The 26,180-nt window shown below is 38.5% G+C and overlaps 1 protein-coding gene across 7 annotated transcripts in view; it reads right to left on the reverse strand.

The window, feature by feature from the left end:
* Window positions 1–288: 288 nt before the first annotated feature.
* The window catches only part of LARP4B (La ribonucleoprotein 4B), a 92,103-nt gene continuing 66,211 nt past the window's right edge, over window positions 289–26,180 (reverse strand). For all 7 annotated transcript variants that reach the window (XM_079107778.1, XM_079107779.1, XM_079107781.1 and 4 more), the window contains 10 exons: window positions 24,615–24,725; window positions 23,339–23,392; window positions 23,043–23,252; window positions 19,336–19,442; window positions 18,602–18,853; window positions 12,706–12,751; window positions 9,873–10,037; window positions 5,975–6,099; window positions 5,772–5,880; window positions 289–4,027 (listed from right to left, as the gene is read on the reverse strand). In XM_079107778.1, coding sequence (XP_078963904.1) covers window positions 3,740–4,027; window positions 5,772–5,880; window positions 5,975–6,099; window positions 9,873–10,037; window positions 12,706–12,751; window positions 18,602–18,853; window positions 19,336–19,442; window positions 23,043–23,252; window positions 23,339–23,392; window positions 24,615–24,725 — 1,467 coding nt within the window. In that variant the 3' untranslated portion in view covers window positions 289–3,739. The remainder of the gene's footprint in view (window positions 4,028–5,771; window positions 5,881–5,974; window positions 6,100–9,872; window positions 10,038–12,705; window positions 12,752–18,601; window positions 18,854–19,335; window positions 19,443–23,042; window positions 23,253–23,338; window positions 23,393–24,614; window positions 24,726–26,180) is intronic.

Here is a 26,180-nt window from a genome sequence, read left to right on the forward strand (position 1 = left end):
TGTCATTTTAACAAAAGAAGAAATCCTGACCCAGGGATATTTGTTTTTGTGGTCAACCTTGGGCTTAATGATCACCTCCTCATGAATACTTGATTTTAATGCTCACTCTGCACACCTGACACATGAGAGGGAAACCCTTATGCTGCTGCGATCAACTCAAACTAAGTTTGGGCACCTGTGTATTTCTCATGCACACTGAAGGGACCAAAAAAAAAAAAAAAATTTTTTTTTAAAAAGATGCATTCTTGAAGAAAAGTTTTAATTACAAAAAAAGCAAAAGAAAAACTGAACAGTGCCTAAATCTTTATTTTTCATAACCTACATTTTTTTCCAAATTAGACAGTTTTACACTGAATGACACAAAAGGAAACTTAAATTACCAATAGTTTACATGTAAGCTTGATTCCAGTCTTAATGAAAAGAAGAACAAAAGAAAACCCTCAAGAAAGCTTCCACATTACACTTCCATTCTGTGACTTGGCAGCTGTTAGTGCTCCTTGAATCTTCGATTGTCTGCTGCTTTCCATGTTAACAGGCTACAAAGCACACAAAACCCACAACTACAGCTCACTGAAGGGGACACAAAGACAGGTATGCACCATCAGTCACCTGTTGTGATACATCGAACCAGTTTTAAATGTAAACTGCAAAACTCCTGACTAATACAGCAACATAAGACATTTTCTGCCACCCACTTGTGGCAACCAGTGATGCAATGATAGAAGGGACTGGTCAGAGACATCATGACACCAACTCTTAGAGAGCAACTACTCAAAATTCATGTCTGGTGACACGGGCCAGATTCTTACTCCTATATTTCCAAATGGTAAGTACCACACAATTTTACAAGTTAAAATGTCATTTGTGACTGCAATACCTGATTCTATAACTCAGGATACTGCTGAGAAAGGAATGAGTAAATAAAAAGTATGAAAACCACATGTCATTAGCTCTATGTGACATAGCAACTGTCTGCATGCACCCTCACAGCTTCCTATTGTGATGACTCCCAATTTTTTTTATCTGAATGGAAAATCTTGAAGTAGTATCAGAAAGGCTTATTGTTGTCTGTTTGTTTTGACATTATGTAGCTATCTGGAATATCACCTTTGCTTAATTAAAGAGTGCTATAAAAATGACATCCGAGCAAGGTTTCAGCTCTCGATGCCACACTGTCCCTGGCTAAGCAGTGATTAACAGTGCATTGACCTCCTCCAGGCGCAGCAGAACCCATCAGAGCAGCACCCTCACTGTCATGACTATGCCACCACGTGCCCACCTGCTTTCCTGACTGCAGCTGCTGACCTTTTACACTTTCAGCTCATACACAAACTGCACAGCTGCCTAACCACACACGCGGCTGTGCCTCGGGAAAGGACTGCTCATTATTAAAAACCAGGACTTGCCCTGCGGGTGCTGTGACTGGGGGATGCCCGGCCCCTCCTCCGGCAAAGATGTGACATGAAGGACCCTAGGTCTCAGAGCTCGCCTTTCCAGCTTTTACAGTTTAGTGGGTTTAAGAAATCAATTATTTCTGACTTTTTTTCTTTTTTTTTTTTCCTTCTTGGTCAGTGATCTGACAACTACAAAGAAATTAATTCCCAAGTTCCTTTAGCGGGCATTTGAAACTTATCAGCACTGTGTATATTTCTATATATTTGAATAATGAAAAATGGTCTGAAAGAAATGGTCAAATACATCAGGCATGTTTCCCTCTGGCAGGATAAATCACACTTAGCAGTATATGATTTTAATTAGATTATTTTTTACTTTCACTTGAATATCCTGCTAGTTTCTGCTTTCTATATTATACTTCAAAATCCTTTCACATTAGATATGATTAGTATGTACTTACATACTGTTTAAGAATATGAAAACATCTGAAGGCTTTTAATAAGACTTTCCACTTCCCTTTTGCAGCAAAGAGGCAGAATCAGTTCAACACACCAATATAAAGGGGGGGAAAAAAACCTCAACAAATTAAAATAATGTTCAAACCACAACATTTAGTTTATCTACATCCAGCTCAACAGCAACATTTATAATATATCAATAATTTTTATCAGATTTTTCTCTGTAGGGTACCTTTTTAATATGTTCTGATTATTTACAACTGTACAAGCAAAGCACACTCCCAAGTGCACATATTTAATACAGTATCGACTATTTGCATTTACAGGATTTTTTCAACAATCTGAAAAAAGATCAACTGTTGAAGATCTTTAAGGTATATTACAAAAACTACTGCTAGTTCTTGTACTACAGTATGCTTACTCAGCAAAGCTAACAACAAGAGATCCACACCGGTAACTGAGTAACTCTGATCCACTCCTGCCAACCCAGGGGCCGGTCTCCATGAGCTCTAAGCTGTCTTATACAAAAGTTAAGGCAAAGTCATTTTCAAGTTTAAATAAAATTCAAGTCTTTAAATATTGGATGGAAATAATTTTTTTAAAAAAAACCCTCAGTCTTGTTAAATAACATTTTGTGGAATAAACTGTATGGTTACATTTAGCAGGAAATATTTTAATGTCTGCGGCTTAGAATACTTAAAGAAAAATTTTAGGCATTTTAAAACAAAATAATTTATATTTAACTTTATTATAAACTTGCTAACTTTAGTGCATCCTTGTTCATCAGAAGTGCAGCACTTCTAGAAGTGAATCAATGAGACCCTCATCTTGGAGGTAAAAAGAGCAGGAATTTCTGTCCTCCACCAGCCAAAGAGGGGGAAAAACCACAAACACCATTCTTTCACGGTTACATACGTTAAAATCCATGTGCCGATGCAGAGGTATGGGAAGATGTCCACAGGGAGCTGACTAAGGAATGTGGACTCTTCAATGAGAGTGCTTTGGGGGTACATGGACAGAAATGTGCACGGAGCAGGCCCGAGGCCAGGAGCCAGGCAGCCAGCTCACAGGGATCAAAACAACATCATGGTACAACTTCAAAGTGGTAATGTGTCAGTGGGCAACAGAGTTTATATTTTCATTTAGGTTCTATTCACAATGTGCTTTGAATTTACTTTACATAATAGCCACTTGAAACTGGAGTGAGAAGCTGGTTACTTGCTTGCAGTACTTCGAATTCTATGGTATCAAATCTTTCTAGGGTGCTCTCTGCAGGTTCATTCTGCCCACTAGATCAAAAAAAGAACTTTTTTTTTTTTTTTTTTTTAAATCAAAAAGCTAGAATCACCTGTTAATGGTTTAGATGAAAACACAGCTTCCATGCCAGTGTGCTGGCGCCCTTCCCTGTGAGGCTGGGGCTGCCTCCATCAGCGCTGTGGGCCCTCATTTGTTGGTTGGGACACCTAAAGATATGCACTTGCAGACTGGTTATTTAAAAAAAAAAAAAAAAAAAAAAAAATAGCATAGTTCCCTTAATTTAGAAAAACTCACTATATATAGCTTGCATTCAGAGCCACATGGAGGCTTAATAAAAAATATCAATTTGTTAGGACAAATGCATTTTTCTACCCTGAAAAAAATCAGACTTATGCATCACCTCCAGTTAAGCACCAACCTAAAATAAGGTTTATATTAATTAAATCCTGAAAAATAGATTTTTTTCAAGAGTGGGAGAATCCGACTCACAGAAGACAAATAACTTGCAGGCATCCCACGGGCCTCAGACACTGCAAGCTCCTAACCAGCGACTCAATCTTGTACTGAGTGGGAAGAGTTTTGTTTGTGGTTAATACAGCTCTCTGCGACCCCTCCCAGGCATACAGTTTTCACTGAGGAGACTTGGGGGGAGTGTTCTGTTCTCTGCTGAGACGCTTCCCGACAGCTGGGGGGGAGGGTCGGCGCCCTGGCTGCCTCCTCTGGTCTTTGGGGGCTCCAGGAGTGGACTTGGGGGCAGAGGGCTCCCTGTATCTCTCCATGGGCTCAGCGAGCTTCTTTTCCTCCTTCGCACAAGTGACAGTGTTTGGCTTTTGTTCTTTTGGAGGTTGCAACGGGGAGGAAGGAGGCTCTTTACTCGTTCTCTGACAAATCTCTGCGTAACTGGGTTTCCGCAATTCCTAGAAGCAGACAAGTGTGAAATTACATGCACAAAATGACAGCTGCAGGAATAACATGGAAATCAAGTTAAAGTAAAAAGAAAGTTTCAATTTACAGGTTCTTTTACTTTTATAAAGTTCAAACAATTTAATGATTTATTTTCACTGCAGTCCAACTTTCTCACCAGAACTCTCTAGAAATAAAAATGGGTAAAATTAGAAAAGGTATAGTGATGAAGTGTAAACCAAAAGTGCCCCAAGTCTGTCCAATGTGCAGCCTTTAAGTGTTGCTAAGCAATGTGGAAGACTAAGCAGAGGCCTACGAGGAAAAAACATGCTTCAGGAAAAAGACAGCAACACTACTTCCTTCAGCACAGAGGCAGGGCTTTCCTAGGTGCCCACAGTGGGGTGCCCAGCTGTCACATGGCAGCCTTTAAGTTTAAAAAACACAATTCAAATTAGAGGGTTAGAAATATATGCTTAAGAACAATGAAGACAAAGTGAAAACTTCAAAAAGTATAATAGGGTTTTTAATTATGGAATCATGACAGCTAAGCAAAAGAGATGACTAGTATATTCTACCTATAAAATCCGTGTTGCCGGGTGCGGTGGCACACCCTGTAATTCCAGCAGCTCGGGAGGCTGAGGCAGGAGGATCACGAGTTCAAAGCCAGCCTCAGCATAAGTGAGGCTCTAAGCAACTCAGTGAGACCCTGTCTCTAAATAAAATACAAAATAGGGCTCAGTAGTTGCGTTAGCCTGTGTTCAATCCCTGGTACCATAAAAACAAAAAACCATGTGTTAATTACTTTAACCTATTAAAAAAAAAAATCACGTTTTAGATTCAACCCAGTGGGCTAAATAAAGGGCTTACCTCCTAATCCCAAATCTAACAAGAGCTCACACAAGTCCACACAGAGTAAAAGAGGCTATTCTTACCAAAAATAAAACTACCAGACAGGAAGGAAGAGCAACTGGAATCTGGAATGAAAATCTGCTAGACCCATAAGGTAAAAGCTCACCCATTTTGATCTTCCTAGTTATTCTGCCTTCTTTTTTTTTTGGTATTAGAACACAGGGAGCTTTACCACTGAGCCACATCCACAGTCCTTTTTCATTTTTAGGGCACCAAGTTGCCTGGGTTGGCCTTGAAATTGCAATCCTTCTGCCTCAGGCACACAAGTACCTGGAATTACAGGTGTGTGTGGCTATACCCAGAATATTCTGCTCAGTTTATCACAGAGTGCTGAACTAATTAAAAATTCTATGGAAGAACAGGAGTTGGGGGTATTGTTACTACTCAAGAAACCTCTATCAAATCCACATTGAAATGGAAGGACTCCAAGGTGTGGTGAAGAGATACAACCAGAGTTAGTTAGTTTAGGATCATCAGACAATATTCAAGGTATTTTGTACAGACAACAATACACACAGACACAAATAAAAGCCCATCAAATTAGATTTGATTAAAAATGAGCTGAGGGCTGTGGCTGTCGTTCAGTAGCAGAGCACTTGCCTAGCACATGTGAGGCACGGAGTTTGAGCCTTGGCACTGCATAAAAAAATGAAATAAAGGCATGCTGTCTATCTACAACTAGTAAAATTTTTTTTAAATGTACTTACATAATAATAAAGAAAAATTTAAATTTAAAAAAAAAAAAAAAAAAAAAAAAAAAAAGCTGAAGCAGGAGGGCAGTGCTGTGTCTTTTTGCCACACCAGAGTCTGTGACTGTTGTTGAGAAAAAGACAAGAGCAGAGTACGTACAGTGGCAGCTCCATTCACTTGCACTGATTTACATGCGGTCGTAGCAAGGGTAGAAGGGAGTCTGTCCGTGCTGTGGGTTTCTCGCTGTTTATCTACTACCTTGGGATCCCTGTAAAAAATGTAAGCCAGTATGTGAATTTCATGTGACATTACAGGTCACTCAAATTAGCAAACAGCAGTGTCGACAGAACATTAATACTCACTCAGGTAAATGGGCTGGGGAAGGGGTTCGTTCATATGTTGCTGATACAGCACAGGAAGCCGGCACTGAGGGCTCTCTAGGGACCACTACGGGTATAGTGTTCGTACTTGCATCTGCATTGAGGCTCTGGAAATCACCAGAATAACAATTTAAGACAGGCTAAAGAAGTGTTCATCAGATCTTTGGTAAAAGGAGGGAAGGGCCTACTAATTAATTTAAGCATGGAAACCCCAAACATGTCTGCAGAGTCTGTTTCCTATATTCCTGTCAGGGATACAATTAGGGCTGACTGACCAGTGCTGAATGGAGCTATGTGTTGCTCCTACACCGAGAACAGAGTGAGAATAGAACCCCACTGAAAATCTGTCAGGTCACAGCACAAGGACTAGGAGAAAATGGTATTCTCCAGAAAAACTGTCAAAAAGGTTCCAAGTTTTTTCTTTTCCTACAGAGCACTCACCCCTCTTCTCAGCAAATGCAGAAATGGGTCTAGTGTCCTGGGCTGTCTCTTCCAAATTCCCATGATAATTATCTGCAAGCTTGTTCTCTCAACTGAATAGCTATCAAACACCTCTTACTCATTTGATACTGCAGGGCTCACTCCAGTCTGGCACCTAAAAAGTTCTCGAATGTCTGCTAAGTGTAGAGCTCCTAACACAGTTCAATATGACTCATTCTTGTAACTTATAAAACTGCATTTGAAACTATCAGTAATGTGAAGAGAGAGCCTACAGAGTGGGAGAATATCTTTGCCACTCATACGTCAGATAGAGTGCCAATTTCCAGAATCTATAAAGAACTTAAAAAACTCTACACCAAGAATACAAATAACCCAATCAACAAATGGGCTAAGGAAATGAACAGACACTTCACAGAAGATGTACAAGCAATCAACAGATACATGAAAAAATGTTCAACATCTCTAGTAATAAGAGAAATGCAAATCAAAACTACCCTAAGATTCCATCTCATCCCAATTAGAATGGCGATTATCAAGAATACAAGCAACAACAGGTGTTGGCGAGGATGTGGGGAAAAAGGTACACTCATACATTGCTGGTGGGGTTGCAAATTAGTGCAGCCACTCTGGAAAGCAGTATGGAGATTCCTCAGAAAGCTTGGAATGGAACCACCATTTGACCCAGCTATCCCACTCCTTGGTCTATACCCAAAGGACTTAAAATCAGCATACTACAGAGATACAGCCACATCAATGTTCATAGCTGCTCAATTCACTATAGCCAGATTGTGGAACCAACCTAGATGCCCTTCAGTTGATGAATGGATAAAGAAACTGTGGCATATATATATATATATATATACACATATATATATATACACAATGGAATATTACTCCACCGTGAAGAATGATAAAATTATGGCATTTGCAGGCAAATGGATGAAATTGGAGGATATCATGCTAAGTGAGATAAGCCAATCTCAAAAAACTAAGGGACGAATGATCTTGCTGATAAGCGGATGAGGACATATAAGGGGGGGTAGGGGGGTTAGCGTTAGGGTTAGGGATAAGGAGGGTGGTAAGAATGAAGGAAGGAAGGACTGTATAGAGGGAAAAGAGGGGTTGGGGGGAAGGGGAAAAAAATAACAGAATGAATCAAACAACATTGCCCTATGTAAATTTATGATTTTTAATTAAAAAAAAACAAAAAACAAAAAACTGCATTTGAGTACTTTGCAGTAAGCAGTAAGTCTCATAGGAGTCCTCACTTGAGATCACAAACAACCCTGAGAAGCAGATGTATTAATGCTCCCAATTTAACAGGTGAGAAAACCAAGGCCTAAAACATTCAAGTTAATCAAGTCCAAGGTCACAAAGCAAAGGACTAAATAAATCCAGATCCTCTTACTCCAGTTAGCAACTTCCCATGTGCAGCAACTATTTCATACAAATTCAATCTTATTCATGTTGTACATAATGACATACTTGTTAGGTAATTTAAGAAGGCAATGAAGCAAATAAAGAATACGTAGTGAGTGTAGCTGTAAAAAAACAAAATTTTCTTAAAAATACCTTACTGTTCAAAGTAAATAATAAGTTCAGAAATGAAATCAAGTGGTAAATGGTGGTAAATGGAAGATGAAACTTCATGTCTATGGGCAGAAGTTAACCAGAGACTTTGAGGCCTCATCCAGTCTGAGAACCTGAATCTTTTATAACTCTGCTCAAGCTGAAGGAACTTGGTAGAACTGAGGAATGCCAAAGCTTTTTGTAAAGGATGCTTAAAATCAAGATATGTTTAGCCCTGATGTCACTCAACACAGGCACACTACTGAGCTCGGAAAGAGTTTGAGTGACCCTCACAAGCCCCATGTCAACAAGGGAGGGGCTGAACTGTCTAACCTCTGCAGGCCTTCTCTGCAACTCTAAAACTGAGTGTTCAGTTAGTTTAAAAAGCTGTTATAGATGTACCACTAAGCAGAAATATAGACCATGTACCCTGGTCATGGAATCAGGATAGGATTTTTGTCTAGTAGTGATTTTTTTCCTCCAGAGAAATTTTACACAGAAACTCAAAACTCACAAAGCAGCAGCTACTGTTTCTGAAGTGATGGTGGAGCCTGCCTTGCCCTCTTTTACCCATCCCCTATGGGAGTAGGCTGCGTTTCAAAACCAGTAGCTAGGGATGTTGAATTGTACTGATTCTCTAACACCACTGTTAAGGTTGTAATAATTCAGACATTATTGTGTGGAAGCTTAGTTTGCAAGACATGCCAAATCTTGCATGTGGACTGTTACTATAAGATCTAGAACCCTGGAATGCATAAAACCTCCAAGGTTAAAAACAGGAGAATTATCACTTACCAATATGCTAAGGACTAAGCATCTCACCTGATCTTAGTCTCAAGTCACTGCAGCAAAATCTATCTTATATTCTGCCCCAGTAATTGAGGAAACCTTATGTCTACTACAGTGGTTCTTAATGTGAGCTGTGGAATGATTCCTTCCCCCACAAGCCAGAGGCCATGGAAACTCTGCTGTCAAGAGACAGCAGAAAAAGCGTGGTGGTGGATTATACTGGAAAAAGATTAATGGGCGATTCTGACTTGGGTGAGAATTGTGGCCCAGGGAGTACCTATAAAAAGGACAGGGGCTGGAGACATAGCTCAGTTGGTAGAGTGCTTGTCTTGCAAACACAAGGCTCTGGGTTCAATTCCCAGCACTGAGAAAACACAAACAAACGAACAAACAAAACAAACACACACACACACACACAAAACCAAAAACAAAACAAAAACAGCTTCAGTTCCCTGGGGTGCACATGCACAGTTAACAGCTAGGGAAAAGGCTAGTTCTTTGTAACTTTCACAGTGATCCTGGCAGTAGGACAGATCCCACCTTCAACCTACTGGTTACACTGGAATATAGCAGGAGTGCCAGAAGGGAAGCTCCTTTGACCTCGGTAGCTGAGGCTGATCCTTGGGGTGCTGATACCTGGCACCTTGTATAACCGTCTACGGTATCACCCAAATCTACTATAATACATCAAAGTTACTCCAGGCTTCTTGCTACTTGTCCCATAGAGATTATTAGAAACGGTGTTACTTCTAGTATAATTTAGATTTTTCTATTTCATTCTGTTGTCATGTGAAATAAAGGGGCTCTAAATAAGGAAAATGCAACCTAGGTTTGCAATGACAGTCTGCTAAGCACACCATGGGCAGGTTCTACCTCTGACCTCAGCAGATGGCAGAGCAACATACACTCTGGCCCTGGGTCCAACTCCGTGTACTATGCAAATCACTTAACCTCTCAAAACCTCGCATGAGGATTTAAAAAAAGAAAAAAGAAAAAAGAAAGTGTAAAGAGCTTGGCCAAGTCCCAGGCACTAATCAGTGCTTAGCACATGTTAGTAACTGTTAGACTTGTAATGTCTTACTCTTTCTTTTGATGGTCCTATGATCAAGCTAGTTAGCCTGTTTTCAAACAAGTCCTCTGTCTTCAAATTGCCAGCAGCTCCAGGTAATGGAGGAAAGTTGGACAGTCCCAGTTCAAAGCTTGGCGACGGAGGCTTTGGTGGTGTTGGAGACTGAGTCTGGCTGCTCTGAAACAGAACAACATCCCACAAAGTCACGCAAGTGTGGAGAAAGAACACATAAGAGTAAGGCAGAGGACATTTGGGTTCTCACATCTGTCTGAAGAAAAGTCTGCAATAAACAACAATTCCTGGAGTGTTCCAAACTTTTAAGGGCCAACATTTCCCAGAAATATACCAAAAGGATTATTCCCTATGTGAGTAGAATCTAGGAAGAAATATGTCAGAACTCAAGGGAATGCAGATTAAAAGATGAACAAGGATCCAAGCTGAAAGAATCTGACTATTTAGGCATCCCTGCCCATGTCCTTAAGTGGTATAGGTGCCTACTTTTAGTTTAGTTTTACCCGGTTATGTTCCCTCAGAACTAGACTTATACTTATTAATCACTTATATGCTTCCTACAATCAAGTAAAAGGAACATAATGCTCAAAACAATCCAGCAAAGTTCTAAGTTACATGCAAGGACATGGAGACCTCAAAGCAATTTTTTTGGGGGGGGTACTTTACCACATCCCCAGCCCTTTTTGGTTTTTGTTTTGAGACAGAGTCTCACTAAGTTGCTTAGACTTCGCTAAGTTGCTGAGGCTAGCCTTGAACTTGTGATCCCCCTGTCTTGGCATCCCAAACTGCCAGGATCACAGGTATGTGCATTCAAACAAGTTTTAGAGGCTTAAAACATCTGCATGTTTTGAGATGAACGCCATTTCAAAAGATAAACATTTTGAGTCTTCACAAAAAATTTACTAAATCTTAATTTTTAGGGGTAAGAGAAGTAGACAGTATGTTGGAGTTACAAAATGACTGGGACCTGACTTTGAAGGCAGGGTTTAGGATTTGAATACCTATGGCTGAGGTAAAACTGCTGCTCCTGGTTGGGCCCAAATGTTCACATATTTGTCCCTTTCTGTAAATTACTGAATTCATTAAAGTATCCAGGTACAACTGATGTATTCTCTACAATAAATGTAACATGTTATATTCCTGAACTTTTAAGTGGTTCACAAGTATGAACGTATCAATCAGGAAAACGAATGAACCAGAAATCGGAATGAAATGCTTCTGAACAACAGTGTAGCATATTTCATTATGGACAAGCAGATGACACTCCTATTAGTCTAACTGGCCATGGAGATTCACTAATTCCAAAGGCAGATAACCAACATAAACTGCCTTGCCAAAGATTGGCCAAAACCTAGACTGACCTTATTACAGGGAGAATTTCTGAGTTCTGAAAGACTATGTCTTTTGTGATGTGGAAGCACACATGATGGCTAAGGGGGCCGAACGAAGAATTTTCTCAAGGTTTTTTCCAGTTCTCCAAGTGTGGAATTCTGTTACCCATGAGTCCTCTGGGTATCTTCCTTAACTGTCTTTATGTACAGTGCTGATTTTGCTACAATGTTTTACCACTTAGGGTTGAAAAGTCCCACCTTCCATTTTAAAGCCCAGAAAAAATATTTTCCACAGGAGAAACTGTTTAATCTATTCAAGCAAAATGACCGCATGTTATGTACTTACCACACACATAAACTTATACTTAATTGGGGATTTCTCCTGTCAATTATAGCAGAAGGTAATGTTTTATAACAGACTGCATAGATGAAAAAATGTTTTGAATGAAAAGAACTTATAAACAAATTTCTATACTGAAGTTTATTTTGTTTGTCAAAACTAATGGCTCTAACTACAGCAGTACCTCCTTACTGATGATTTTATGTTTCAATTTCCATTGCCTGTGGTCCAAACTATTAAAGAAAATTTCAGAAAAAAACAATCCATAAATTTTTTAAAAACTGTCATTTTGAGTACGATGATGAAATCTTGCACTGTCCTACTCTGACCTGCTTGAGACATGAACCATTATTTTGCCCAGTGTATTCATATTGTATATGCTACCCACTCCTTGGTCACTTAGCAGTCATCTGTTACCAGATTTTGACTGTGGTTTCTTAATGCTTATGTTCAAACAACACTTATTTTAATTAATGGCTCCAAAGTAAAAGAACAATGATGGTGACAATTTGGGTCAGCCAAAGAGAAGCCACAAAGTGCTTCATTTAAGTGAAAAGGTGAAAACATTCAACTTTAAATAAAAATAAAATCGCATGCTGCGGTTCCTAAGATCGACAGTAAGAATGAATCTTTATGAAATTGAGAAGAAAAAAGAAATTCATGCTAATTTTGTTGATGTCCCTCAAACTGCAAAATTACAATCACAATGTGTGTTAAGATAGAAAAGACACCGAAGTATTGGTTTCATTATTATCCAAAAGTTCAGGCATCCACTGGGAGTTTTAAATATTTTCCCATGGGTGGGGGAGGGGCCACTGTGTTCTAAATTCTACAGTAAAGTTATTCACACTGGAAATGTGCCTGACAGGCATATGCAGATTACAGCACGTTCAAGAGCCAGCCCTTGGCTGCACCTACTCCACAGTATGCGTATCTACGTACTATGGAATAACAAACCAGTTAGCAATCAGTATTTCTAAAAACTCCATGATTTCTTCTTTAGGCCACCAAAAACACTGGTTATTACTTGTGGATATCACCTTAGAAGAAAAACTCTTCTGAAAGGTTCCTTCCCACATCGAAGCCTTAACTCATTTGATTAACTGTCATGTTTATTTAGTATTAATGTCTTGTGAAAATGACACATGCTTGATGTACTCACTGTAAACTTCTCCTCTCTTTTCTTCCGATAGCCGAAGGAATTTTTCCTAGAGAAATGGAAAGCAAAAGACTGCTATTTTTTTCCCATTTAGAAAATTTACTGAGCCTGTGTTTGTGTTTACATATTCAAAGCATGTATCAACCAAACTTAATTACTTTGTAATCTTTGGAAGATGAATTTTGACTCTAAAAGCCCCACTTTTAAAAGGATAAATAAAACAAGAAATTTGTAGTAAAGGATTAAAACTGATGTCTGGATAAACATTCATTAAAAGGTATAAAAATATTCATTGAACGAATTTATCAAGTGACTAAGAGTTTTTGTTAAGATGTGAACATTAGAATATCCATTCAGCTGGAATGCCAAGATGTATATATATTATCTGCTACTGAACTACACAGATGAGTCATTCTAAATATAGAAGAAATTTATCAAATGCATATTTGCTTATCACTGAAATTTAAAACACCCCAGATAACCTTTCCTGGTGCCTCTCTTCCGCGTCAGTGACTGTCCTTACCACAAAAAACACAGAAGGATCTCCAAACCCGAAGAGTTTTCTAGATTTCTTATCATTCAAAATTAGACCCCTGCATGCAGCAATGCAGTTTATAACTACATCAATAAACATTTATTAAGTGGTGACATCATGTAAGGTCTGAGAACACTAATATGGCCAAACATTCCCACTGTCCTGGAAGGATTTGTGGTTTAACAAGACAAATGAATTCCAGTTTGTGATTTTATTTTTATTCATTTATCCATTTTTATCATTTCAACTGAACACAAATTCTCCCTACGGAACATAAAAATAACCTTACTTCCTTTATTTACAGAAAACCAAAAAGTGGTCTTGCCTAAGATGGCATAATTAGAAGGATAAGCTTAGAACCCTCATCTTCTGTACCAAACAGGGACACTCTCACTCTATGGACCCTCTGGAGGATATCACCTCTGGAAAAGCATGACACAAATCTTTTAGGATTCTGGAGCAAAGCCAGGCCATCTCTGGTAGAAAATTTATTCTCTCCTACAAAAACCTATTCCAGAAATAGTTTCTGGCTATCTACATCCTAGTAGAGATTAAACTCCTGAACATGGGAAAAGAGACCATAGACTGGAGCCATCCATCATGGGCGGGGCATGGATGCAGCAATCCACCATCCTGCAAGAACAGGTTGCATGGCCCCTTAACCACCAGTCCTTCTGTGCCCTCAACCCACACCCATGGCCTCCAAGGGAGTCTCCATTTGTACAATACCCGCATTGGCAGGCAAAGGCACAGGCTTCAGACAGCTACCACATGAAAGTTCAAATACTGTTGGAGGATAAAAATGGTGACACAGTGTCAAAGAGGTAGAGGTAGTTACCTACCTTTTTACACTGCTTTGTAATGTGGCTGGAATTCTGCAAATCCCATTGTCCTTTTGCCAAGAAGCTTCTTGTTAAGCTTTTATTAAAAGGGAGTGCTAGAGGGGACCAGGGAGGTTGGAGAGGACACAAGAACTTGTCTTTCCAGTTTGCACTCTTTACACATGCACATGGCTAATGGCCCCTGAGAGGTAGAAGCAATGACCTGGCTAGGCAGAGCCCTCTCCCTAGAAATCCGTGACCAGCTGTACAGGCTCCTTCCTTCCAAGCTTCCAGGCTCTAAGAACCGCAAACTCCACCCTAAGGTTGATGGCTCCTGCTAAAACCACTAACTCAGCATTATTCAATGTTCCCCTTTTGCCTTTTCAGTCTCCTAAACCTCATGAACAAACTTTGTATCAAAAGAGCTGCTGCTGCTTGTTTTCCTGACCTATACCCAGGCCAATGCCAGTTCTACTAAACCACACTGCCTGTGGGCACTCTATCTTACAATCTCACCAGCTTCACAGATGCTGATTTAATCACACAGATAGGATTAGTTGCTTCTGGATTCCTCTTTATGTTAAACTCTCAAACTGCACTGAAAGCACATAGAGGCATACCTCTTTTTATTGTGTTTCACTTTTTGTCCTTTGCAGATGCTGTTTTTTTATAACAGAAGGTTTTGTGACAACCCTGGGTGGAGCATAAGTATCAGTGCCATTTCTCCAACATCATGTACTTTGTGTCTCATTTTGATAACTCAAATACTACATCTGTTATGGTGATCTGTGACTTGAGGTTAACTGCAATTGCTTTGGGTGCCAGGACTGGTACCCAAATGAGATGATGAACATAAGTGATAAAATGTGTTTTGGTGGCTCCACCAACCATTATCTCATCTCTCTCCTCCTTAAGCCTCCTTAACTCCCCGAGAACACTGGAATTAGTACTAAAATTAACCCTACAAGGGCCTTCAAGTATTTAAGTTAAAGGAAGCTTTTAATCAAAAGCTAGAAATGAAAAAGCATAGCAAGGAAAGCCTATCTAAAACTAGGACTGGCTGAAAGCTAAGGTATGAATGCAAAGGACAAAAATTGTTTGAAGGAAATTAAATGTACTACTCTACTGAACACATGAATCATAATTAGACAAAAGAGCCTTATGGATAACGTGGAGGAGTTTTAGTGGTCTGGAGAGAAGATCAAACCAGCAACAATGTACCCTTAATAAAAAACCCCAATCCAGAGATCAACTCGAGGAAGGCTGAGAGGTGTGAGAAATCTGAAGAAAAGTTGGAAACTAGCAAAGGTTGGCTCAGAAGGCTTAAAGAAAGAAGCCATTTCCGTAACATCACAGTGGAGGTGAAGCAACAAGTGCTGATGGGAAAGCTGCAGCAGGTCACCCAGGAGATCAGCTAGAATGGCTCACAAGGTGGCTGCACTCAAGGGTAGATGAAACAGCCTTCTACTGGAAAATAATACCATCTATGATTTTTGTAGACAGAACAAAGTCAATTTCTGGTTTGAAAGGACAGGTGACTCTGTTAAGGGATAAAGCAGTTGATGACTTCAACTTGAAGTCAATCATTACCAGTCTTAAGGCCCTAAGGAATTAATTACACTAACTCTACTCTGATTGTGCTCTATACATGGAACAACAAAAACCTGTAAATATGGCTTACTGAATATTTTAAGTCCACCATTGAGACTGTCTGCTGGGCTGTGTGTGGGGCGGGGAGACTCCTTTCAAAATATTACTGACTCACTGACAATGCAGATTAATGTGGTTTTCCAGCCTATTAACATTCTGTAGCCCATAGATCAAGGAGTAATTTCAACTTTCAAGTCTCAATATTTAAGAAATACAATTCATGGGCTGGGGATATAGCTCAGTTGGTAGAGTGTTCGCCTTGCAAGCACAAGGCCCTGGGTTCAAATCCCCAGCACCACGCCCCCGCCCCCAAAAGAAATACATTTCGTAAGGCAACAACAGATACCAGAGATAGTGATTCCTCTGATGGATATGAGAAAAGTAAACTGAAAAATTCATCATTCTAGATGCCATTAAGAACCTTTCTGGTTCAGTGGAAGGGACCAAGATATCAACGTTTACAGAGTTTGGAAGAAGATGATTCCAATTCTCATAGTTGAGTTATGGTACACAAGAGTTCAGTAAAGGACATAACTAGAAGATATGGTGGAAACAGCAAGAGAACTAAATTAGAAGTGCAGCCTGAATTGCTGTAGTCTCATGACCTAACTTCAATGAACAGTGGTACATTCTTCTGGATGAGCATAAAAGGGGTTTCTTAAAACGAAATCTAATCCTGGTAAAGGTCTTATGAATATTGTTGAAAAGAAAAGATTTATATGATCACATAAATTAGACAATAAAGCAACAGCAGGATTTGAGAGAACTGACTTCAATTTTGAAAGAAATTCTGTTGTGGTTGTAAAATAGAAAATACAAAGAGGCTGGGGTTGTACCTCAGCAGTGGAGTGCTTGCTTGCCTTGCACAGGTGAGGCACTGGGTTCCATCCTCAGCACCACATAAAAATAAGTAAAATAAAGGTATTGTAAAGGTATTGTGTTTATTTATAACTAAAAATATATATATTTTAAAAAAGAGTCAATCAACATGGAAAGATTCACTATTGTGTTAAGAAACTGCAACATGGGCAGGGGTTGTGGCTCAGTGGTATAGCACTTGCCTAGCATGGGTTGAGAGTGGGTTTGATCCCTAGCACTGCATAAAAAATAAGTTAATAAATAAAATAAAGTTATTATGTCCATCTACAACTAAACACACATATGCAAACTGCAACAGTTGCCTTTGGCAACCCTGATTACTAGCAGACATCAACATGGAGGCAAGATCCTCTACCAGCAAAAAGATTAGGACTTGTTAAAGGCTCAGATGATTATTAGCCTTTTTTTTTTTTTAATAAGCAAAAAAGGATCTTTAAATTAAGGTATATATATTATGTTTTAATAATGCTACTGTACACTAACCAGACTATTAGAGTATCATAAAAATATAACTTTTGTATGTACTAGAAAACCAATACATGTCTGATTCACTTCATTGCAATTTTTGCTTTATTGCAGTAGCATGTAAATAAACCGGCAATATCTTAGAGCTGTGCCTTTACTGTACCAGGAAGAAACAGGAACCAACACTTTTAGAGCTTCTGTATGTCAGGCACCGTACTATATACTTTGTATAGGGAAAACATGGAAATACTTTCACTTAAAACTTTTCAAGGGAGGTTAAAAGAAAAAGTGCAGGAAGGATGAACTGCTTGCTCATCATTCATCAGAAAAAAGAATCATGATAGTCCCTATCAAACTGATAACTAAGGAGGTGACCTGGCCAAGTTAATATTGTATAGGAGGTAAACTCCATCTCCATCTGCATCTTCTCTAATTTCACCTTTTCACAGAGGAAGTATATATACTCTACTGTCATGTATTATTTCTAAAAAAGAACAAAAAAAGAAGAGAGTGAGCAACTTTGGGTGGGGCAGGTACATATAAATGACATACAAGATAGAAACCAAGAAAGGCCAAGCTGTATCATGGAAATAGGGAGAAGGAAGTTGCTACCATTCACGATGCATGGTAGGAGCCCCAGGTAACGACAAGACACTGAGACACCAAGGGTGTGAGATTACTTGTCACAGGATGAAAATGTGTGGCAGACAGACATCACTTCACCATGATAGCTAAATTTAGTAGGAATGGAATTGAAGTGTTGGTTTGCTTAGATATCCAATTCTGGTATATGTCTACTCTGAGCCACAGCCAGATGGAAAGGAACAAGGTTAGAAGCCCAAAGGACAGAGACAACAACCAAGGTGAGACTGCAGGTATACAGACAGAGTCTGGGAACAGCAGAGCTCTAAACTCTCTGCAAGTAATGACTATAACCTAGAAGAGTTCAATGATCTGCAGTTCTCATGGAATAAAATTTCATACTACACACACACACACACACACACACACACACACACACACACACACACAGTTTAAGCCTCTGCTCTAAAAGTAACAATTCTCACAAGTATACAAAGCCTTTGATATTTATACTTTCAATTCGATTTTCTAATATACAGTAGAAAATAATTATATCTAAATTAAAGAAATTTTAAAATATCAATATTTTAAGATATAACACAATATCTTTTTTGATAGTACTAAGGACTAAATCTATGTGTGCTCCAGTCCTTTTTAAAATTTTTACTTTAAGACAGGGTCTTAGGGGCTAGAGTTGTGGCTCAGTGGTAGAGCGCTCGCCGAGCATGTGTGAAGCGTTGATCCTCAGTACCACATATAAATAAATGAATAAAATAAAGGTCTATCAACATCTAAAAAATAAATAATTTTTAAAAAGGCAGGGTCTTGCTAAGTTGTGGAGGCTGACCTCAAACTTGTGATCCTCCTCCATCAGCTTCTGAAATAGCTGGGGACAGGCAGTACAGGTGTGTGCCACCATCCCTGGCTGGCACACAGTATCTATTCAGCAAAATATGTAATAACTTACCTTCCTCTCCCTAAACCAGGAGAGGACTCAAGACTACTTGGCTCCACACGCCCAGTTCCAATCTCTCTCTTGGCATAAGCTGAAGGGTTTTGTATCCGCGTTCTAGTTTGCCCTGTTTGCCTTGTTTGTGGGCTCCGGACACCATTAATTAACCGATCCGCAGTGAAGTTAAATATTGATGGACTTTCCAGTAGTCCAGGCCCTCTCTCTGCACTAGGAATTGCATGGCGCAGATGAGATTTACTAGGATTCCTGTAAATGGAATGTTTGAACAAGCTGAGTTATAAAACAAGGCGTTAACAAGCATTTAAAGCAAAACAGCTAAGCTAAAATCTGTTCTCTATTAATAAAAAAAAGTTATTTAGAACAATTAACACACAATACGCGTGCATGTTTGTGTATATGTATACACACAAACACATAGGATAAAATAATCATGTGCCAAAGACCTGGTCCGCTGTTTCTAAGTTCAGGACAAAGTTAAAAAGCAGGCACATGTGGCACAAATTGTCTCAAAGGCCTTCTCTGAAGATCATATATTCTTTTATGTAGGCAACCAATTTTGGTGCTTACTTTTTACAGATTGTAGCTGTATATTTCCAATAGTTTTATTTCTGATGAGCGTTACTAGTGGTCAAATATACCTCTTAATATATAGGGTAATTATACCTTTCTTACTGGAAAAAAACAGTAACATGAAGCTCATAAGCATTTGAATCATGCTTGGAACTTGCCTGCTTCTAGGAGGATACTGTCTAAGTGAAGTCAGAGGAGATGCTGCAGGTTTGAAGGTTGGAGACGTAAACCCATTTATAAATCCAGTATTTGGAAATGGAGTTACCTAGATTCATTAACAAACACAAAAGTAAACATGCCATGAAATAAACTTCGAATTTGGTTAATACTATCTCATCCTGGGGCAACCTATTTCATTCTTCCTGTTGTCAGACATGGTAAATTCTGTATTATACTTAAAAATAATTGTGGACTAAGAAAAGCATCTCATAAGACTATTAATAAAGACTAATATTTATTGAGCACTCAACAATTAGACTAGTGCTAAGGACTTTTTCTGTATCATCTCAGTTAATGTTCATGATACTTCAATGAGGAGGACAATTTACATATGTAAAAACTGACACTAGGTGAGGACAGAACCTTATTGAAGATACCTGGGGTCCCAGACACAGGCATTATCTGAAAACATCCAAATGACTGACCTAAGGGTTAATAATAATCTACCTCCGTTCCCAGCAAGTCAACAATTCGTTCCTTCCCCAAATCTTCATAATCAAATTTCTCAATCTTAGGAACATTCACATACTTACTCTAACTTTGCTTACTTCATTATCACAGCCCTTGAGAGTACAATTTTTTAACCTTTACCTTCATGCAAGTTTTGCTCTGAAGAGCAACATATTTTTAGATCATTAACAATTATTCCTCAAGTCACAGTTTAAGGTAACACCTGGCATATTAACATACTGACACAAAATTCAGAAGACAATGAGAGTCGTAGAGCCCTTAAAAGATAAAATCCTAAATATAATCTTAAAAAGTTAAAAATATAAGCATAGAATTTTAAACATAACCCAACTATTTTAAAAATCTGGACACACAAAAATAAGACAAAACTTACTACTGAAACAGTTCTTAAAAAAAAAAAAAAAAGATGAAGAGAGATCACTAACTTTCTCACTTCTGGACACGGCCGCACATGGTCTGTATAAATGACATTCTTTCAAAGGCATTAGCTGTTTTGAGCTTGCCAATCACCACCCTGTATTTATTGGTACCTGGGGTTGCTTAACCAACTAAACAGTGTCCCCAGTCCCTTTTTTTAAATTTATTTTTTAAATTCTGAGATAGGGTCTAAGTTGCTTTGGGTCTCACTAAATTATTTACCGAGGCTGGCCCTAAACTCACAATCCTCTTGCCTCAGCCTCCTGAGTTGCTGAGATTACAGGCATGTGCCACTGCACCTGGCTCCCACTCTAAATTTTCACTGAACTGTAGTCCCTTCCATGTTTGAAAAAACGGGAAACAGAAAAGAAAAAGAGCAAATGATTCTCTCCAGAGCTAACTGACGCTATAACAGAAAAAGGGTATTAAAGATACTGTGTCACTTTCCAATTTAAAGAAAAAAAATCTTAAAACAACTCAAGAGAAACTGCTTAAAACTTATCAAGTAGAATCACTACTTGAAACACTCTTCAATCTATAAGAATCAGACTTTAAAAACACATCATTCTAGGAGAGGTAGATTTTGGAGACTAAGTCACAAAAAGACCAGTAAAGACTAATTATTTCACATATGAAGTATTACACATGGAACTCTCGTGTTTTGAATAATTTTGCTTAGGAGACTAAAAATAAAATAAGATTAACAAAACAACTTAATAATTTGATGAAATAATTTAGTTTCATAACTGCTGAGAATAAACAGGCACCATCTCTACTTTTGCTCAAGTGACAATGTTTCAGAGCAAATAAAAGAGCACTGGTGGAGAGACCAAGCTCACATTCTGTTCCCGGTCCACATGGATATCTTAAAAAAGTGACCTGAATGGAAAACAAAGTCAAGACCACAAATGACCTAGGATTCCCAAGCGGGTCCAGTCCAGATGCGGACAAATTAACACTAAAGAAAGGCAGAAGCAAGGGACTACAGGAAGAACTGAATCTCACAAGCATGGCAGTTGGCCACATTTGGGGAAGATTATTCAATAGGGAGAGTCAAAGCATGTAGTTCCTTTAAGGTTCTCTTATGATATATTTTTTTGGGAAAAAACTATATAGCCCCGGGTACATTTTTACACAATGCAGCCATATTTTTAAAAATGTAGTAATTTTCTTTCCACTAGGATTCACCCAAAAAAGAAATAACTTTGAATTTTAGTTACTTGCATGCCAAACATTCTTTTACTGTAGAAGTTTTAGAATTTGGGGTGGGTAACAGGCCAACCACTTTGAGACCCCCTTCTCCTAAATCATCTGCCCTTGTCTGTCCCTTACATGATTATAAAAGCCATATTCTAAATGGAGTATGATTTCACTTCCCTTGCTTAGGACCATAGATAACTTCCCAGAAGGTCAAAATCCACATATCTCAGGACAGTATATAAGGGACACTGCAGCTTGGCCTGATAACTTACCAGCCTTGCTTCCCAGGCCCCTTGCTTTCCCAGTCTATGATTTTGCTCAGAAACACAATCTGACCCGTAATCATTTGCATGCTTCTTGTTCTTGAAGCTTCCTTCTCTTTGACCCCTTCTCAAAAACTCACACGTTAACCTTAACCAGAAAGGCTCAATTTAGGTGACAATACAATACCCAATAAAGTTCTTAATTATAAGTTTGATGGTATTTTACATGTGACCATTTCTTGCAATTATCACTTCCTGGGCACATCTCTCTTTTCAAGACTGAGGTTTTTTCCCCAAGGACATCTGTCTTTAATTGTATCAGCAATTCAATTTGAAACAACACTTCTTCCAAGTTCCCTTACTTTCACATGTATCCAGTTTTTCAACCCAGTAAGTGGTGGCATCTCCATATGCATGACAGCACCTGGCTCTCAGCCATATCCTGGATACAAACTCTTTTCAAAGTTACTAACTCAACTTTTGCTTTCTGACCATAACCTTCTATGCTTTCTGCAACTCTACCTCTCTCACTCCAACTAAACCTGCATCCCTCCAATACAGGAATCTATCTTCTCTTTATAACCCAAACCTCAACTTCAAGGATATTTATCACAAATTGCTGATTCTCCTGCTCCCACTCAATTAAACTCAAGCTAATTTCCAACAAGGAACAACCTGATCTTTCTAGCCATCTCCAGCTAAACCATTATGGGAGAAAAATGATTAGATTCATTATAAATTTATAAATTCTAACCACAAACCTCACCACAAGCCAGTATCAGTAAAAATTAATCATGCCAACCAACTCTGAGGCTGGTGTGAGAAGTTAAGCAAAGCTCTGGAAAAAAGCATGTATTCCACTTGTTACAGAGGATTAGAAATTCATCTAGTTCCTTTCTCCTTAACACTTCTACCCTTGCCATTTCCAACTATGCTCAGAATGACATCAGTTATACCAGAGTTCTTACTGCATTCTATGTCTTACAGGAGAAGAAATGCTACACAGGAAGGAAAAGAGACTGGGCAAGGATCAGTCCCAGTATTTAAAAGTCTTTATGCATACAGTTCTGTCTATATCACTAAATTAAATTAAAAATTCACAATATAGACTCAAGGTCTGTTTTATGACAGCAAACTGCATACGTATCTGGTTCCTGTATTAGATAAGGCATTTAAACTTTCAAAGTACTCAGTGGAGAATATATCTACAATATTATTAAATAATTGTAATTACAATGTTAAATAATTTTCACCAAAACAAAAAACAACAACAACAACAACAACAAAAAACTTACCAAGGGTGGATCAAGATAGCTATGTGTTGTTGACCACGTCTGGGGGGTAATCAGGCTGTACAGAGGAAACTGCTGCTGGGGGCTGTATACTGGAGGTAAATAAAATGATGTTGTATAACGCTGCTGTGTATAAAGGTTCATGTCCAGAGGTCTAAATCCATTCTTTGGCAAAAATGTATTTATAGCTATTGCCTTTGCTTTTATCCGTGCCTGTTTGAAAATATTTAAGTTTCTATTAGAATGCTTAAGAACAATGATTAGAAAATGAAGAAACTATAATCCCTGGTTTTGTTTACCTTAATTGGCTTTCCTTGGAAAGTTTTGACTTCTTCTCGCAGGTATTTGTAAGCCTAAGGGCAAAACCATCCAGTTAGCCTTAAAAATAACATGAACTAATAGTTAATTTGATAGCTATAATAAGGAATTGTATGGTAATATAGTGGACAGAAATGGTAACAGGGACACTTGATCCTCTTTGGGTCACAGACCCTTTAAAACAACCTCAGCAACCATGGAACCTATACCCCAAATTCTCATAAATGAGATCTATACCAATTTTATAAGAATTAATAGATATCATAAAAATTTATCAAAGACTACAGGTTAAGAATCCAGACCTGGCGGCTGGGGAGATAGCTTAGCTGGTAGAGTGCTTGCCTCGCAAGCACAAGGCCCTGAGTTCGATCCCCAGTACCGCAAAAAAAAAAAAAAAAAAAGAATCCAGACTTGGGAGAAAATAAGGAATACTGAATACTGAGTTTCTAATATTAATCCCAATTTGAAATTGGGAACATACAATTCAGGAAGAGAAATTCTGAACACGGAGAAAAAGATGGAAACTAAAATATCAGCAAGTCATTATTTATGTGTAGCTCCCTGTCCTTCTAATCAAGCACCTTAGGAACACCACAGGTTCTGCATATTCCCCTTCAACCTTACCCAACATTCCCCAAGCAGGTCAGCAGCATTGGGCTCTGTTCTGCAAGCACAGTGCTTCTAATCTCCCATGCCTCCTTCCCCGCTTATATCCAATTAAAACCCATCTTTCAGGTTTTTGTGTTTTCTCTTTTGGACTTCCAGTAGGGGCTGCAACATTGAACACTTCACACTTGTTATTCTGTCTCCCTCAAACAAGAGTCTCCTTTAAAAGCAAGGAAATAAGTCCCTTAATTCAGCATGTCTCCTTCTAGGTGCTAAGAGTCCTTAGCGCCTATGAATGCACCTTACAGCACTAGGACGCCCACTGAAAGAATATGATTAGGTTCAAATCACTCACACTGCAAAGAGTAAGACCTTTTTTTACCTAGATATAAGACCACAACTGATTTTCCTAAGCTGCTGTTCTCACAATATTGTTAGAAAGTAATGTCACATGCTTTCTACGCTGCTATAAAAACTATCCACAAAAACATACCATTTTAGGTTTATACAACTTGATTTTTCTCTGCACTTTATTTTCAAACATAAAACTGTGTTATAATAACCTCAATGCCCAAATTTATTCTCACTATGTACTAATATTAAATACTGGTAAACTAGGTACTTCACAGGAAGGCCAAGGAAAGAACTTACCTGCTGTGCATCGGCTTCTGTTTCAAATGTAATAAACCAATTATCATTATAGGCAAATTCACAGTTTATAAATTTTGGTAAATTATCTCCTTTAAATAGTGCTTCTACTTCCTACAGGATAAAGAGAGGTTAGAAATTAATTCTCAACTATGTCACCTTTTGTCCTCACTAAAAAAAACATTCCCTTAAGTACAGTTCAATATGCTATGATGCCTGGTAAATCTCTTTTCAAAAAAGTATGATGGGTTCAGTTCAGTTTCCAGAATTAGGACCATACTGACAAAGGAATATGGTTATACAACTTATGACAGTTTTCTTGCTTCCAAGATATCATCATGCTGAATTATTATGAAAGATACCATTTTAACCACTAGGCTAATAAGTACATTATTTTTAAAAAAGTTAATTTAAAACCTAAAAAATATTAAAATTGTGCTTCTGGCCAAGATATGACACAATTACAAACAATTACAAAGGGCAAACAAGTGAAATAGGGTTTTCCAGCAGCAGCCAGCAAGCAATCTAGGAAAGGAGTCCCTGACAGAGGGGATGTGAAAAAGGTTGAGCCCTGAGAATTGAGCTCATGCCTAGATTCCAGCCAGCAGCATGAATTCTGGCTGCAGAGCAACAAGGAGGATTCTTGAGCTTGAGCTTGAAATACCACCTGTGATGATTAGAAGGAATAACCCCAGACTGAGCTCATGCACAGGGAATAATTTGCCTTCCCACCAGCCCAAGTGGAAATCTGTTCTAAATTCAGAGTTATCAGTAGAGTACTCAGAAGAATACTGCCTCAGCAGTGGGGACAGATGAGCCCAAGAGTAAAGACTGCTCTGATTCCATCTTACTAATATTCCTGAAGGATCAAACAGGTTCCAGGTAACCTCTTTTCTGATATGGGGTTTTGCTGTTTTGCCCAGGTTGGCATATCACTGAAGCAATCCTGTCTCATATCCCAAGTAACTGCGACAACAGGTGTGTGCCATCATCAAGTAATTTAACTGCATCTCAGAACCAAATGTAAGAACATGTACAATAATACAAAAATATTCAGTATCCAGGAAAGTAAAAATCAATGCTTGGCATTCATTCAAAAACTACTAAGCATGTAAAAAGAAATAGAAAAATATGGGCTGAAATGAAAAAGATTATAAATTAAATCTAGAAGTGATACATATGTTAGAAGTAGTAGATGAAAGCAATAAAATAGTTATTGATATACATTTTATATGCTCAAAAAGATAGTCTGAGAATACGAAATAGAGATATGGAAGAATTTTTTAAAAGACCCAAATTAGGGCTAGGGATATAGCTCAGTTGGTAGAGTGCTCGCCTCACAAGCACAAGGCCCTGGGTTCAATCCCCAGCACCACACACACACAAAAAAGAAAGACCCAAATTAAACTTAGAGATGAAAAATAGAATAAAGAGGATTAATAGCTAATTATATACTTTCTGAAGAAAAAGAAGGGAGAAGAGTGAAAACATGAAACAGTAATGGCTCAATAAGAGTAAGAAACCTGAAAGCTTTCCCAGGGTACCTTGCAATTAAATTGCTTAAAATCA

The sequence above is a fragment of the Sciurus vulgaris genome, assembly GCF_902686455.1.
Source record: "Sciurus vulgaris genome assembly, chromosome: 12".
NCBI lineage: Eukaryota > Metazoa > Chordata > Mammalia > Rodentia > Sciuridae > Sciurus > Sciurus vulgaris.